The sequence below is a fragment of the Bufo bufo genome, chromosome 4 (assembly GCF_905171765.1).
Source record: "Bufo bufo chromosome 4, aBufBuf1.1, whole genome shotgun sequence".
In the NCBI taxonomy this organism is placed as follows: Eukaryota; Metazoa; Chordata; class Amphibia; order Anura; family Bufonidae; genus Bufo; species Bufo bufo.
The window spans coordinates 330154682-330170493 of record NC_053392.1 but is presented as its reverse complement, the minus strand read 5'-3'; the positions used below and the strand labels follow the sequence as shown (position 1 = coordinate 330170493).

Genomic DNA, 15812 nt, shown 5'->3' with positions numbered 1-15812 from the left:
GTGGGCAAAGGGGCCCATATTCCAAAGAGCACCTTTCGGATTTGACAGGTCATTTTTTTCAGAATTTGATTTCAAACTCCTTACCACACATTTGGGCCCCTAGAATGCCAGGGCAGTATAACTACCCCACAAGTGACCCCATTTTGGAAAGAAGAGACCCCAAGGTATTTCGTGATGGGCATAGTGAGTTCATAGAAGTTTTTATTTTTTGTCACAAGTTAGTGGAATATGAGACTTTGTAAGAAAAAAAAAAAATCATCATTTTCCACTAACTTGTGACAAAAAATAAAAAGTTCTATGAACTCACTATGCCCATCAGCGAATACCTTAGGGTGTGTACTTTCCGAAATGGGGTCATTTGTGGGGTGTTTGTACTGTCTGGCCATTGTAGAACCTCAGGAAACATGACAGGTGCTCAGAAAGTCAGAGCTGCTTCAAAAAGCGGAAATTCACATTTTTGTACCATAGTTTGTAAACGCTATAACTTTTACCCAAACCATTTTTTTTTTACCCAAACATTTTTTTTTTATCAAAGACATGTAGAACTATAAATTTAGAGCAAAATTTCTATATGGATCTCGTTTTTTTTGCAAAATTTTACAACTGAAAGTGAAAAATGTCATTTTTTTGCAAAAAAATCGTTAAATTTCGATTAATAACAAAAAAAGTAAAAATGTCAGCAGCAATGAAATACCACCAAATGAAAGCTCTATTAGTGAGAAGAAAAGGAGGTAAAATTCATTTGGGTGGTAAGTTGCATGACCGAGCAATAAACGGTGAAAGTAGTGTAGGTCAGAAGTGTAAAAAGTGGCCTGGTCTTTCAGGGTGTTTAAGCACTGGGGGCTGAAGTGGTTAAAATCACCTACTATTAAAATGGGACATGGAGGGAGCTCCTCAACATATGCCGTTATCTCCTTCAGCACTCCGCCAATATAGGGAGGAGGAATATATACCTCCACCAGGACAAAGGAGGAGTGATAACAGGCACAATGCAGGCACACATATCTACCCATAGGATCTATATGAGACGAGTGGCATAGTAAAAAACTGGCATAGTAAAAAAACTATTAAAAACATATTTTGAATAAACAGTAAGCAAATTTGCTCCTCTAACATGCCTCCTATATATTAGAGTCTGCAATGTGCAATAGTTAGGCAAATCTTGCCCCATAATACGGCCAGAATAGACTAAGGCAAACATATATATTCTAGCAAAATTATCCTATCTCTTGCGAACCAGTAATAGGCATTGGTACAATTTTATACAAATATAGTATTGCAAAGATAAACCACAGTGATAAGACAAGAGAAAAAAAATCTATATATTGCACTTATCAGGCACGATCCTCGACCCGGGCAGGATCCACCCGAGTTCCGGGAGCTTCTAGGAGACATATTCATCCAGTGTTCACTGAAGCTTTAAGAGAGCGTTCATTGGTTTCCACCCACTGCGCCGCATCCATCGGTGTCTCGAATATGCAGACTTCTCCATGCGCCACCACTCGCAGCTTGGCCGGATATTAAAATTGGATATGGGGGGGGGGGATCAAAGAGGTGGAGTGAGCACTATTGAAGATCAACTACCCCCAGTGAAGAGACCTTGGCAGAATTATTCATAATGTGTCTTTATTGATGTCCAAAACCGACGACCTAGAGAATAGGACACGCAGAAATAATCTCAGGGTGATTGGGGTCCATGAAAAGACTGAGGGAACTGACCCAGTGGTGTTTTTTGAAGATTGGCTGACCCTTAAATTTGGCAAGGACTCTCTATCACGTGTGTTTGCCATTGAAAGAGAACATAGGGTGCCATTCCGTGCTCCGCCACCGGGGCGGTGGCGGAGCACGGAATGGCACCCTATGTTCTCTTTCAATGGCAAACACACGTGATAGAGAGTCCTTGCCAAATTTAAGGGTCAGCCAATCTTCAAAAAACACCACTGGGTCAGTTCCCTCAGTCTTTTCATGGACCCCAATCACCCTGAGATTATTTCTGCGTGTCCTATTCTCTAGGTCGTCGGTTTTGGACATCAATAAAGACACATTATGAATAATTCTGCCAAGGTCTCTTCACTGGGGGTAGCTGATCTTCAATAGTGCTCACTCCACCTCTTTGATCCTCTCATTTACTTGCCTGATGAGGGAGACATTTTCCTCTAAGCTGCCCATATTGGTATTAAGAATATGTAGTGAGCTGCTGCAATGTTTCACAGCGTTAAAGATATCCTTGATAGTGGGCTCATCTCCAGGAGCAACAGAGTTCTCCAACTCAATCGGTGTAGCTGGTGCCTCAGATTGTGGGGCACCTCCCTGCATATCTTGCCCCCCCGTTACTTGCTTCGCCGCCATTTTGGAGGCCATGTTGGACTGTACAGCACTTCCTGTAGTGGCTGGTGTGGGCTCCCCTAAGGGGTGTATAGGATTGTGGACCGATGGGGTCGGAGGGGGCACAGATGAAGAACATGCATATCTACCCAGGCGGGCCGCGACCTCCGCCACGGCGCCATCTTGACTCTGAGTTGCTGGAGTCCCGACCTCACTTTTCTCCTTCTCCTTCTTGCCTGTATGTGTCATTTCGGCACTGGAGGGAGCCGTAAGGTATGGGGAAGCCGCCCGTGTGTCCGTATAGATGAATAGTAACGCTGCAGACTTGGGATGCTGTATGATAATAGGGAAGCAGGATGGGAGCCTTTAAGATCTGCATCCGCTGACATGCCTGACCAGGCCACGCCGCCCACAAAAAGCAGTTTTTAAATGATATTTTTTTTTCTCTTAATAAATTAAATCATCTCAAACAACCCGACCCTTTGATTTAACCACAGTTTTTGGAAAGCGGAGTTCAATATCACTAGCCACGCTCAGAATCAATAAATCACTTAAATAGAAGTGATTAAATATCATGCCCCTATTTGAAGAAATTCAATAACAAATGATAGTCATTTGACATCCATCAGTCTAGAAAAGGTTACAAAGCCAGCTTCGGTACGCCAGCGAACTACAAATGGAGAAAACATGGAACAGTGGCGTACCTTTCCATGAGTCGCTGGCCTACCAAAATGACTCGAAGAGCACATGGACAACTCATCAGAACTCATAACAAAAAGAACTCATAACAACATGCAGAACACCGCAGTCCTCACTTGCCTCAGTTGGGGTCGCAAAGAGACTGAACAAAAATGGTATCCATGGGAGAGTTCCAAGGTGAAGACCACTGATGACCAAAAAGAACACAAAGGCATGTCTCACATTTGCCCCCCCAAAAAAACATGTTTATAATCCCCAAGTCTTTTGGGAAAATATTCTATGGACTGACGAGACAAAAGTGGAACTTTTTGAAAGGTGTGTGTCCTGTTACACCTGGCGTAAAACTAAAACCGCATTTCCGAAAAAGAATATCTTACCGACCGTAAACATGGTGGTGGTAGTGTGATGGTCTGGGGCTGTTTTGCTGCTTCAGGACCCGGATGAATTGCTGTAATTGGAACCATGAATTCTGCTCTCTACCAGAAAATCCTTAAGAGACTGTCCGGCCATCAGTTTGTGATCTTAAAGGGTTTCTACCACCAGAAATACCGTTATGTAGCTGACTGACCTTAGCGATGCGCTAATGTCAGCACTACATACCAGTATGTTTCTCACATTTGTCCCTGCAGCCGTTTTTGTAAAATAACCACTTTTATAATATGCTAATGAGCCTCTAGGTGCTATGTGGGCTTAAAATCAGCACCTAGAGGCTCGGTCTACTCACCCTTTATCCCGCCTAGGTCCCCTGTTCTGCCCGCCCCGCTCCTCTTGATTGATGTCACTGTTCCCTGCATCGCAGATGAAATCCCGCGCCTGCGGTGTTCACTATTGTATTCGGCGCAGGTGCAGTGAGTGAATGATGCGCTCCTGGTGCCGGATTCCTCACTGCGCCTGCGCCGACTACGTCACAGTGAGGAAGCCGTCATCAGGAGAGCGGCCTTCACTCACTGCGCAGAATACAGAAGTGAACGGCGCAGGCGCAGGATTTCGTCTGCGATGCAGGGAACAGTGACATCAATCAAGAGGAGCGGGGTGGGCAGAACAGGGGACCTGGGCGGGATAAAGGGTGAGTAGACGGAGCCTGTAGGTGCTGATTTTACGCCCACATAGCACCTAGAGGCTCATTAGCATATTATAAAAGTGGTTATTTTACAAAAACTTCTGCAGGGACAAATGTCAGAAACATACTGGTATGTAGTGCTGACATTAGCGCATCGCTAATGTCAGTCAGCTACATAACGGTATTTCTGGTAGTAGAAACCCTTTAAAGGGGTATTCCCATCTCAGACAATGGGGGCATATAGGATTTGGCAATATTGTCTGATAAGATATCTAGTGATATGCCCCAATTGTCTGAGATGGGAATACCCTTTTAAGCTGAAGCGTTCTTGAGTTCTGAAGCACACTAGGAAGTCCATGGCTGCTCGTGGTAGCAACCACAGCGTTGAGCAGGTGTTATTACATCGAAGCCATCCCATTCACTTCCATAGGATGGCTCATTCCTATACACTTGGAATAGGAACTAGCCATCTTTTTGAAGTGAATGGGATGGTTGAGATGTACTGTAATTACACCTTCTCACCACTGCTGTTGCGACAGCGAGCAGGTGAACCGTGAAGAGAAGGCAGTGCGTGCCTTCTCTTCAACCAGATGATCGGCGGGGGGTGTCGTGAGTCGGACCCTCGCAGATCTAATATTAATGGCCTATCCTGAGGATAGATCATCAATAAAAAATAACCTGGACAACCCCTTTTAATAAATGAAATCTTCATTTAAAAACTGCATTTTTGTATTTAATCAGGTCATCTTTGTCTGATATTCAAAGTTGTTTGATAATTTGAAACATTTGTGTGACAAGTGTGTGTGTGTAGCGAGTTATAGAGTTAGATATGTGTATACAGTATTTAGTTATATGTACTTCTGTTATGTTTGTTTCTAGTGGTTCTGGGAGATTGTACAAGAACTAACGCAAGAAGAAAGAGTGTTGCTTTTGCAGTTTGTAACCGGCAGGTATGTAAGACTCTTCCTGTTCTGATTTGTATATTATCTATATGTCGAATGTGCACTTTATAAATGAAATGTCTGGAAGCCACATATCCACACTTCTTGTCTAGAGTCATTGATCTTCTTGCTCTGACACTTTCAGTTGTGGTTGTATTAACCAATTTATTATTTTCAAGAAGTTATAATACTCATGTACTGGCTGGATTTACTATCACATTCAGAAAACAAAGTTTTAGTTTTATGATTATCTACCTAATCTAGTCTTTGTCTGTCTAGTCCTGCCAATCATTGTATATCTGACCCTTGAGTATAATGATACTGTGGTTTCAGCTGCCTGGTCGTTATTTTTTTTGCCTTTATATTAACACATAAATCTGCCTCCTTCCTGTGGTTCAGTCTATTTCTGCGTGTTTCCTCATTACGATCTCATCTCTGTCTAAGCATAGCTTTAGTACCACTTCAGTGAAGAAAAATCATACGGTCTTTCCCCTGGCTGCACACCATAAAATTAATTCAATGGATCTGGTAAAACAAATGCATGTATGATTGCAGCTTTTAAGATTCTGGAATATCTATAAGAATAACTGAGAAGCCTTTGTCTCCTGCTCTATATCTGCCTTGCAGTAATAATGGAATTGCTTGAATTCTGATAGCTGCATTGTCTATGAAGCAGTACTTTTAGTATGCATAAAAATAAATGTAAGGCTAAAGACTTCACATGGATCTCATACAAAGAAGTCTGCCAACTGCTGAAAATAGTCACTTTAAAACCTTTTGAACGATGACCTATATGAATGTCCAAATGCTGTTGTAAAATCCCTATATACAGGGAATATGTGTGTTGAGTAATGGTATAGTGGACCAATGAAATGTGCAGGTTTGTATTAACCTTCCCTCGGATGCTGTGCACCCGTATGCCATTTTATTGTAAATGTAGAGAATAGTTGTGGCTGTAGATGTGAAAAAGCGGTAAGAGCATTGAAAAGTGTAAATCATATCATGTATTTAGCGCTCACTCCTAAGATCTCACTTAAGCCTTTTGGGAATAAAATAAGTGGTTAGAAATATCATGATTTGTGTTCAGATAGTGCAGCCTTTCATTGTGTTTTCCCTTCAAAGAAAAATGATAAAAGGAAGTGTCTAGGTCTGATTATTTCTTAAAAGAACACACATTTTGGTTTAATATTTTAACTCTTTAATGTATGGTGTTTTATTGAGACTATAATCTTAAAGGAGTTGTCTGGTCTTTTTCTATTGATGACCTTTCCTTTAGGATAGGATAATATCAGATCGGCACCCAGCACCCCTGCAGATCAGCTGTTTGAGGAGACGGTGAGTGCAGTGCGCATGTGCCGTCTCCCTTCTCTCTTCCTGCTCTCAGCTGTATGTCTATGGGACAGCAGCAGCGGACTGGAAGAGCTGATCAGTGGGTGTGCCGGGTGTTGGACCCCCGCTGATCTGATATTGATGACCTATCCTCAGGAGGACCGGACAAGCTCTTTAAAGGGCTTCTGTCACCCCACTAAAGTCATTTTTTTTTTTTGGGCTAGTTAAATTACTTATCCTGCGATATATGAAAATATAATGGTGTTACTTACTTTGATTCAGCAGTTTCTTCTAAAAACGAACTTTTATAATAAGTAAATTAGGTCTCTACCAGCAAGTAGGGCGGCTACTTGCTGGTAGCAGCTGCAGAAAACCGCCCCCTCGTCGTGTTGATTGACAGGGCCAGCCTCCACCTCCGGCCAGCCCTGTCGGCATTTTAAAAATCGCGCGCCTGTGTTCATTCTGCGCAGGCGCTCTGAGATGAGGAGGCTCGCCTCCTCAGAACTCCCTCAGTGCGCCTGCGCCGATGACATCACCGAAATAGAAGACGTCATCGGCGCAGGCGCACTGAGGGAGTTCTGAGGAGGCGAGCCTCCTCATATTAGAGCGCCTGTACAGAATGAACACAGGCGCGCGATTTTTAAAATGCTGACAGGGCTGCCCGGAGGAGGAGATCCCGGCTGGCCCTGTCAATCAACACGACGAGGGGGCGGTTTTCTGCAGCTGCTACCAGCAAGTAGCCACCCTACTTGCTGGTAGAGACCTAATTTACATATTATAAAAGTTCGTTTTTAGAAGAAACTGCTGAATCAAAGTAAGTAACACCATTATATTTTCATATATCGCAGGATAAGTAATTTAACTAGCCCAAAAAAAAAAAATGACTTTAGTGGGGTGACAGAAGCCCTTTAATGGTTTTTGAAAGATGATATACAAAATGTATTATGCGAATTAGATATTGATGGCCTATCCTCAGGATAGGTCATTAATATCAGTTTAGTGGGAGTCCAACACCCAGCGCCCCCACTGATCAGCTGTTTCAGCACCCAATGGTGCCAAAAACTATACAGTGGATTTGAGGCTCCATCAACTGTGTAGTTTCTGGTGCCAGCGTACTATAGCTCAGCTATTTCACTTGAATGGGTACTGCAGCTCAGCACCCATTCAACATGACTGCCACACATTGGACAGAGCCTTCTGCTTCCAGCTCCAACCACTATATATAGTTTCTGGCCCGAAACAGCTGATCAATAGGGGTGCAGTTTGGCAGACCCTCATCAGTCTGATATTGATTTCCTGTCTTGAGGTATGGCCATCAATAGCTAACTACTTGACAACCCATTTAAAGGAGAAAACCCTTTTCAAAGTGATCTTCTGTTATATAGAAACATAGAATGTGTCGGCAGATAAGAACCATTTGGCCCATCTAGTCTGCCTAATATCGTAGAGATCATTACAGAAGATTATATTGTTGGGGTCAACTTTGTTGTTGGCCTTCTCCTTCTCTTGGAGAAGTTAAATCTGCAGTAAAAAGTCAATAGAATGAGCTTATTGTGGATCAGAATCATCCACAGCATGCTCATTTTCCATGCAGAAAATTTCAGCTTCATGTGGGTGGCATTTTTAAAACCCCATCCACGTCTACACGTGCATCTCAATAAATTAGAATATCATCAAAGTTAATTTTATTTCAGTAATTCAAAAAGTCACATGCATATATAATATAGATTCATTACACACAGAGTGATCTATTTCAAGTGTTTCTTTTAATCTTGATTATTACAGCTTACAGCTAATGAAAATCTAAAAGTCAATATCTCAGAAAAGGTTAATTATTGTAGACTCATGGTGTCACACTCTAATCAGCTAATCAACACAAAACCTCTACAAAGGTTTCCTAAGTCTTCTTGAAATGGTCCCTCAGTCTGGATCAGTAGGCTACACAATCATGGGGAAGACTGCTGACTTGACAGTTGTCCGCAAGATAGTCATTAACACTCTCCACAAGGACGGTAAGACACAATAGGTCATTGCTAAAGAAGATGGCTGTTTACTGAGTGCTGTATCCAAGCATATTAATGTAAAGTTGAGTGGAAAGAAAAGGTGTGGTAGAAAAAAGTGCACAAGCAATAGAGATACCTGCAGCCTTGAAAGGTTTGTCAAGAAAAGCCCATTCAAGAATTTGGAGATTCACAATGTGTGAACTGCGGCTGGAGTCAGTGCTTCAAGAGCCACCACACACAGACGTATCCAGGACATGGGCTACAACTGTTGCATTCCTTGTTTTAAGCTACTCATGACCCAGAAACAATGTCAGAAGCTCCTTACCTGGGCTAAGGAGAAAAAGGACTGGACTATTGCTCAGTGGTCCAAAGTCCTGTTTTCAGATGAAAGTAAATTTAGCATTTTATAGGAAAATCAAGGTCCCAGAGTCTGGAAGAAGAGTTGGGAGGCACACAGGTTGCCCTGCCTACTTCTGTTGCCCCACCTTCTGTCAATTCTGACTTTCCTACAACATGGGGCCACTTTAAGTTCCTAGTCTGCCCCTGTATGTTGCCAATGCTGACTTTTATCATCACAGATAACACAGGCCATTTGCTAGTTGAAGTAATAGCTGCAATTTACATAACCTGAAGATCATTTCAAGTGAACATTTGCAATCGGAAAACTTCAGCGTTTGATTTGTCACTTGCCTCATTTCTTAGTTGACTGGGTTTCAATTTATTTTCTCCTTGTTTACTATGTTTTCTATAATTCTTTTATGTAGTTTCATGTTACACATGGGTTGCAGCAATAATATGCATTTATGTCAGCATGTTCATGTGCTGCCATTATTACACTGTATCAGACATCTACATATGTAATAAGTCATGGTTTGTTTGTCATTTTTTTTGTTTAGTTCCAGAGTGCCTCATGGCGGTTTTGCATATATCATGGGAGGAAGTGGGCTACAAAATTTCACTATTGCGGCTGTGCCATACACATCAAATCTGCTTCCAACCTCTAGTACATGGTATGTTCAGAATTTCACAGCTTCAGTTGCATGTTAGAGTGAAAACATTCATTTTGTATGTTTCAAATTCATTTAATTCACTTTGTTGGTGCGACTTTTCTTCTTTGTCACCTTTATTTCATATTACGTTTCAATAAACATGTACCTACTTTTACATCTTAAAAGCAATTGGTATCGTTTTCTTCAGACAGCTGGGCAGAATCAGACAAAATGCTGCCAGAAAATGAGCCGGCTTATGTGGGCTTTTGTCTGGGCTTGTTTCAAATGGCCGTTTAAGTGATGAAGCTAATTGTGCCTTCTTGCCAAGAGGAGATTGATGCATAGTTTTATGGGAGAAGATTTAGTAATCTTTTGATTTATGATTCTCATTCTAGGCTTATCAGTCTAGAGGGTAGTATCACTCAATGACTGACGGCTCCTACATGCACCCTCACATAGGGAAGGCTGTCAGCCTTTGGATTCAGACCTCCCAATTCAGTCATAATCCCAGACTGAGCAAGAGTTTTTTAAAGAGCGCCTCTCCATTCTTGGGGGATCATCATGAAGTAAAAGGAGACCAAATTCCTAAACCATTCATCATGCTAGACTTTAGAAACAATATAAGATGATTCTCCTGTATATTATGGAGCAGCGGAGGAGAAGACGGCTTGTTAATCTGACTAGTCTGTCAGTACAGATACAAGTAATCACGTCACTCACGGTTACTCTACCACGTCCTTCACTTGTATGGCTGCTGGCATTGTGTGTATCTAGCCAAATTTAAGGGCCCTTTACACGTGCAGACAATTGAACAGATGATCGCTAACCAGCGTTGCTAGTAAAGCTGGTTAGCGATAATCTGGCGGTGTAAATACACTGCCGATTACCCAATGTACGAGCTAAATGCTCATTCATCAGGTAATTGTATGTTTTGTGCAGCACAAACGATCATCGATTCCCAGTGGCAGATGGTGCTGTGTAAACATGATGTGGTGCCGGGAAACAACGAGACCGTATGGAGCTCCGGAGGAGATCAGTGCATGTAAATGCAGTGGTCTCTTCCGCTGGCATTCAGCAGACTGTCAGGAAGGAACGCTTCCTTCCAGGCAGTCTGCTAGATCATCGTCCCATGTAATGGGACCATTAGATTGACACTTTTCAAGCTGCATTTCCTTCCTACTGGACTCCATAATCTTCTTAAATGGACGATAAAATAATATTCTATCTGATGTAAGGTTCAGGTTCCTAGCTAGAAGTGAATCGGTCAAGCATAGTAAATCCCTTTATCTCCAGAAATCTAGTGCCAATATATGGTAATCCAAGAGGATATGCACTGGTCACGGTTACAGACCTTGTTATCAAAAGATCACCAGAACGAAATCTCTGTATTGTCCATTCCTATGTTTGTATATTGTAATCGGGTCACCACTGAGCAGTCATTTTTCCAAACGTAATAACCGCCTATGTTTGTTAACCCGTGTTGGTATGTAATTCACTGATTCAGCTATGTTCTTGTTATACAAAGATGCCTAAATTTGTAGACAATATTCCACGTGTGGCCTGACAAATTATTTGTTTAGACGGAAAACTAATGGGGAGACTTGAGGCTTTTCCAGTTATAAGGAAAGAGATGGGGGTTAGGGGAGAGGGCAGAGCCTCCATAGCCCACTACGTTTACTATAATGTATGGCAAAATCTGGATTAAATTACTACTCAAGTCTACATCAGTCCCTAGCTGGCATAAATTTGAGTTTCTGGGGCTTGGAGAGCCCTAATTTATTTATTTATACATTATTTATGTGCCTTTTTAATAAATTAGGTGCATCTCATTCCCGTGCACTGAAGATCAAGGCTGGCATATGAAATGCCAGTCATGATAAATGTCTACCTATGTTCATGTCTAAACATATTTTGATGCATCCCTTAATTTTATTTGCCTTCACAGCTGATTTAGAATTGTTTACTGTCCACACATATCCCTAAGTCTTTTTCAGTTGCAGTTTTTACCCACTGGTTTGCCATTTATTACATAAATGTATATTCTGTTTTCCCGGCCCAAGTGCATAACTTTACATTTATCCACATTAAACTTTATCTGCCGTTTCTTTTCCCAATCCTCCCGTTTTCCCAAATCCCTCTGTACAACCCCAATTCCAGAGAAATTGGGACGTTGTGTAAAAATGTAACTGAAAATAAAAACAGAATGCAATGATTTGCAAATATCAGATTCCTATTTTATTTATAATAGAAGAGATATCCTATGTTAAAAGTAAAAAAAAGTTACTATTTCATAAAAATAAAAAAAAACAACTAATCTATAACTTGATGGCAGCAGCACATCTCCAAAAAGTTGGGACAGGGGCAACAAAAAGTTGAAGAGGTAGGTGATACTAATAAACTGCTGGAGAAGCCATTTGCTACCGAGTATAAAAAGAGCACGGTAGAGAGGCAGAGTCTCTCAGAAGCAAAGATGGGCAGAGGTTCACCAATCTAAAAACGTGAAACAATTTCAGAAAAATGCTACTCAACGTAAAACTACAAAGACTAAATATCCCATCATATACAGTACATAATGTCAAAAGATTCAGAGAATCTGGAGAAATCCATGTGCCCAAGGGACAAGAATGATAGTCAATATTGGATGCTTTTGATCTGTGGGCCCTCAGACAGCACTGCAGTTTTAGAAACCCTGTCAATGTTTCTGGGCAGAAGTTCCTTCAAAATGGACTGAGGCAAAATAGAAAACTATTTTGTGGTCAGATGAAACAATATTTGAAAATCTTTTTGGCAACCATGGATGCCGAGTTCTGCAGACTCAAGAGGAGAGGAACTATCCAGTTTATCAGCACACAAATCAAAAGCCTGCATCTGTGCTATGAGGATTCATTACTGCCTATGGCGTGGGCAGCTTACACATCTGGAAAGACACTATCCATATAGTATATAGAGGTTTTAGAACAACATAAACTTCCATCCAGACAATGTATCTTTCAGGGTCCTGCATATTTCCGCAAGACAATGCTAAACTACATACTGCATCCATCACAACAGCATGGCTTTGCACAGGAATAATTTGGGTGCTGAACTGGCCTGCCTGTAGTCCAAACTTTTGACCAATAGAAAACATTTGCCACATAATGAAACATAAAATCCAGCCAGGAAGACCCTGGACTGTTGAGCAGATAGAATCCTACATCAGACATAAATTGGACAACATTTCTCTCCCAAAACTACAGCAATTGATCTTCTTACTTCCCAGACATTTACAGGATGATGTTAAAGGAAGAGGCGATGCTACACAATAGTAGACATGACCCTGTCCCAACATTTTTGAGATGCGTTGCTGCCATCAGGTTTTAAATAAGTTATTTTTTTTTTTTTTTTTCATGAAATGTAAGATGTCTCACTTTCAACATCTAACATATGTTCTATGTTTTATTGTGAATGGATCTATGAGATTTGGAAATCATTGGATTCTGTTTTTATTTACATTTTACAGTGCCCCCACTTTTTTGGAATTGTAATACTATAGTGTTGATTACCTTACAGAGCTTGCCATCATCTGCAAACTTTGAAATTCCGCTGCGTAAGCCCTTTACAAGATAAAAGAAACAGCCTAATACTGACACCAGTGACCCAAACCTGAGACTGTACCATTAATAACAACCATCTGTTTCCTATCACTGAGTCATTTTTTTAACCCATTTACACATATTTTCCCCTGGTCACCAACAGGATTCTCTATATATAGCCAAAGGTTGTTAAATTCTAAAGATCCTTTCCTTCTAGAAATTAGTGGTGGTCCAAGATCATAGACTTTACCAATGTTTTCTTTTTCACGTGTATCTCTGACATATCAGAAGGATCCTTTTTTAATTGCTTTAATTAATAAATTACAGGTTATACTAAATATGGTCCCATAAAAGTTTATTGCAGTCTGCTCGATATGCTGCCTGCAGACTAGACTTTATATTCAGTGTAACAAGTGCTCATGTTAGGCTACTTTCACACTAGCGTTTTAGTTTTCCGGTATTGAGATCCGTCATAGGGGCTCAATACCGGAAAAAAACACTTCAGTTTTGTCCCCATTTATTGTCAATGGGGCAAAACTGAACTTAACAGCATGCTCCAAAATGTATTCAGTTCCGTTTAGTTGTGTTCCTATACCGGAGAGCAAACCGCAACATGTTGTAGTTTGCTTTCTGTCCTGGAATGCGGAGCAAGACGGATCCGGCATGACCCCCAATGCAAGTCAATGGGGATGGATCCGTTTTCTCTGATGTGATCTGCAACAATAGAAAACTGATATGTCCTCCATTGACTTTCAATGGAGTTCATGACGGATCCGTCTTGGGAATGTTAAAGATAATACAACCGGATCCGTTCATAACGGAAGCAGGTGGTTGTATTATCAGTAACTAAAGCGTTTTTTGCTGAACCCTGCCGGATCCATTAAAAATGCTAATGTGAAAGTGAAGTAGGCTTTAATCTGTGCCACAGAATCACGTTTAAAGAGGTTGTGAAAGAATGGGGAGAATTTTGGCAAACCTTAAGCCTCCTCTCTCCTTCTCCAGGTCTGCGATGCTCCACAGGGATCCTTCGATGTCGACATCCAGTTTGACATTGCCACAGCCAATCACTGGCTACTGCCAAGACCGGCTCCCTTTACTGAATTACAAATGGTTACATGATTAAATGGGATCATGTCTCTTCCGCGGCCCGCTCATCTCCCATTCTTGCACAACCTCTTTAAAGGGAGTCTGTCAACAGTGGATCTGTTTTACAGTCCTTCCCCTCTTCTCTGAGTGACTGCTATAGTGATCTTCTGGATGGATACTACAGCTGTCACTCAAGGGGATGGTGTTATGAAGCAGCGCACCAAAGATAGCACTTCGCAGTGAAACATTACCTACTGGGTAGTTGCAGAAGCAGAATAAAAAATCAGCAAAAAGTATGTATGTCCTGCTCTTCCTGGCCCGTACCTAGAGCTGTCAGCAGTTTTGCATGGTCAGAACTACTGACAAACTCCCTTTTAATACATGCGAGTGTGGGAATATTGCAATATTGTGGTACCTTCTCCAAATTAGTTTTCTATGTATTCTTTTTTATTTATTTATATTGGTGAATATTTTAGGCAATGACTTAACCTTTCAGGATTTTTTCTTCTTTGACTTGTATTTGATGTATTTCACAACAGTTGTCTGTCATCTTTAGACTTATTTATAATGCTGGTTTGTGTCTCTTAGTATCAATATGCTTAAATTGCCTGAATACCCGAGTAAGGATATCCTTAAGGACAGACTTCTGGTGGCATTGCACTGCGGAAGCTATGGTTACACAATGGCATAATGAAGAAAGAAAAACTCATCTGACTACTGATGTGCAATTCAGAGTGGCAGAGCCAATTTCAAAATCTGTCAAGAGGAAAACAGGCTAGATACTGCCCACGGGCAGGGCTGACTTTCAAAGATTTCTAAAGTACCTATTTTCTCCTAGATTAAGTGTTGTTTGTGTGGATGTGTGATTTCAAAAGATGGAAAAAAAAGCTGGTCTTAGCATCGCAACGGGAGAAGCAAGCTGCAGTTTATAAAGGAGAATTTAGTGTTTTAGGCCAGATTTATATGTTTTAGGTTGTGTGGTGTGTTTAAATGCTGAATCAATTTGCTTTTAATCTGTTTTATTATTTTTATTGAGGAAGCGTGTGTGTACCGTGTGTTGTAAAGTCTGCAGCTGTAATTGTCTGTGCTCTGCACTTTTACCATTTTAGTGTACATATGCAGTAAAAGTGAATTGTTTTGTAATCCCACTTTTCCATTTCCAAAGGTTGTATCTTTCATTTTGTTTATAACCATTTTTAGCTGTATCTTGCAGCAGGTCAGTTTCCACATAAGTTATTAAGCGACTCATCTGTTTTTCATTTTATTGCCAGCCAGGAAATGGACAGTCATATTTTATGATTTACTCCCGTTTGTCCTTTACGATTACACCTTTTGGTCTGTTCAGTTTATACATTTGTTGTGCAAAGTATCTGAAATGTATTTTTGTACAAACGAGCTTACAAAAATAAAGTATTTTATAAATTGCATTTGATACATCATCACAATATGCAAATATGCTTTCTTTGTGTCTTCACTCCTGCGGCAGATCATTAATGTTGTACTAAAGATCACAAATGATTGAAAGTGGCCATGCAGCCACAAAGGCTCTTTAATTGAAAAGATAAGAGCAGTATCAGTAAGCCTCGGTCATATTAAATCGAGAGTATAATTGGTGTGAACACAATACATCGGAGTGGTCCTTTTATAGCAGTCCTAATAAATCAGCGACGGCCAGGGAAAGCACTGTTCTGTTGGTTTCAAATCAAAGCATTTACTGGTGTTAATACAATATTGTGTTTGTTAGGACATTTTAATGCTTGCCCTCAAGCAAACAACCTACTGCATTGGTTTCTGAGAAGTTTCTCTGC

The 15812-nt window shown here is 40.9% G+C and overlaps 1 protein-coding gene across 3 annotated transcripts in view; it reads left to right on the top strand.

Annotated features, from left to right (window-relative positions):
• HACE1 (HECT domain and ankyrin repeat containing E3 ubiquitin protein ligase 1) overlaps positions 1-15441 on the top strand; it is a 113419-nt gene extending 97978 nt beyond the window's left edge. For all 3 annotated transcript variants that reach the window (XM_040428806.1, XM_040428805.1, XM_040428807.1), the window contains exons 22-24: positions 4964-5034; positions 9254-9367; positions 14593-15441. In XM_040428806.1, coding sequence (XP_040284740.1) covers positions 4964-5034; positions 9254-9367; positions 14593-14695 — 288 coding nt within the window. In that variant the 3' untranslated portion in view covers positions 14696-15441. The remainder of the gene's footprint in view (positions 1-4963; positions 5035-9253; positions 9368-14592) is intronic.
• The last annotated feature ends 371 nt before the right edge of the window (positions 15442-15812 follow it).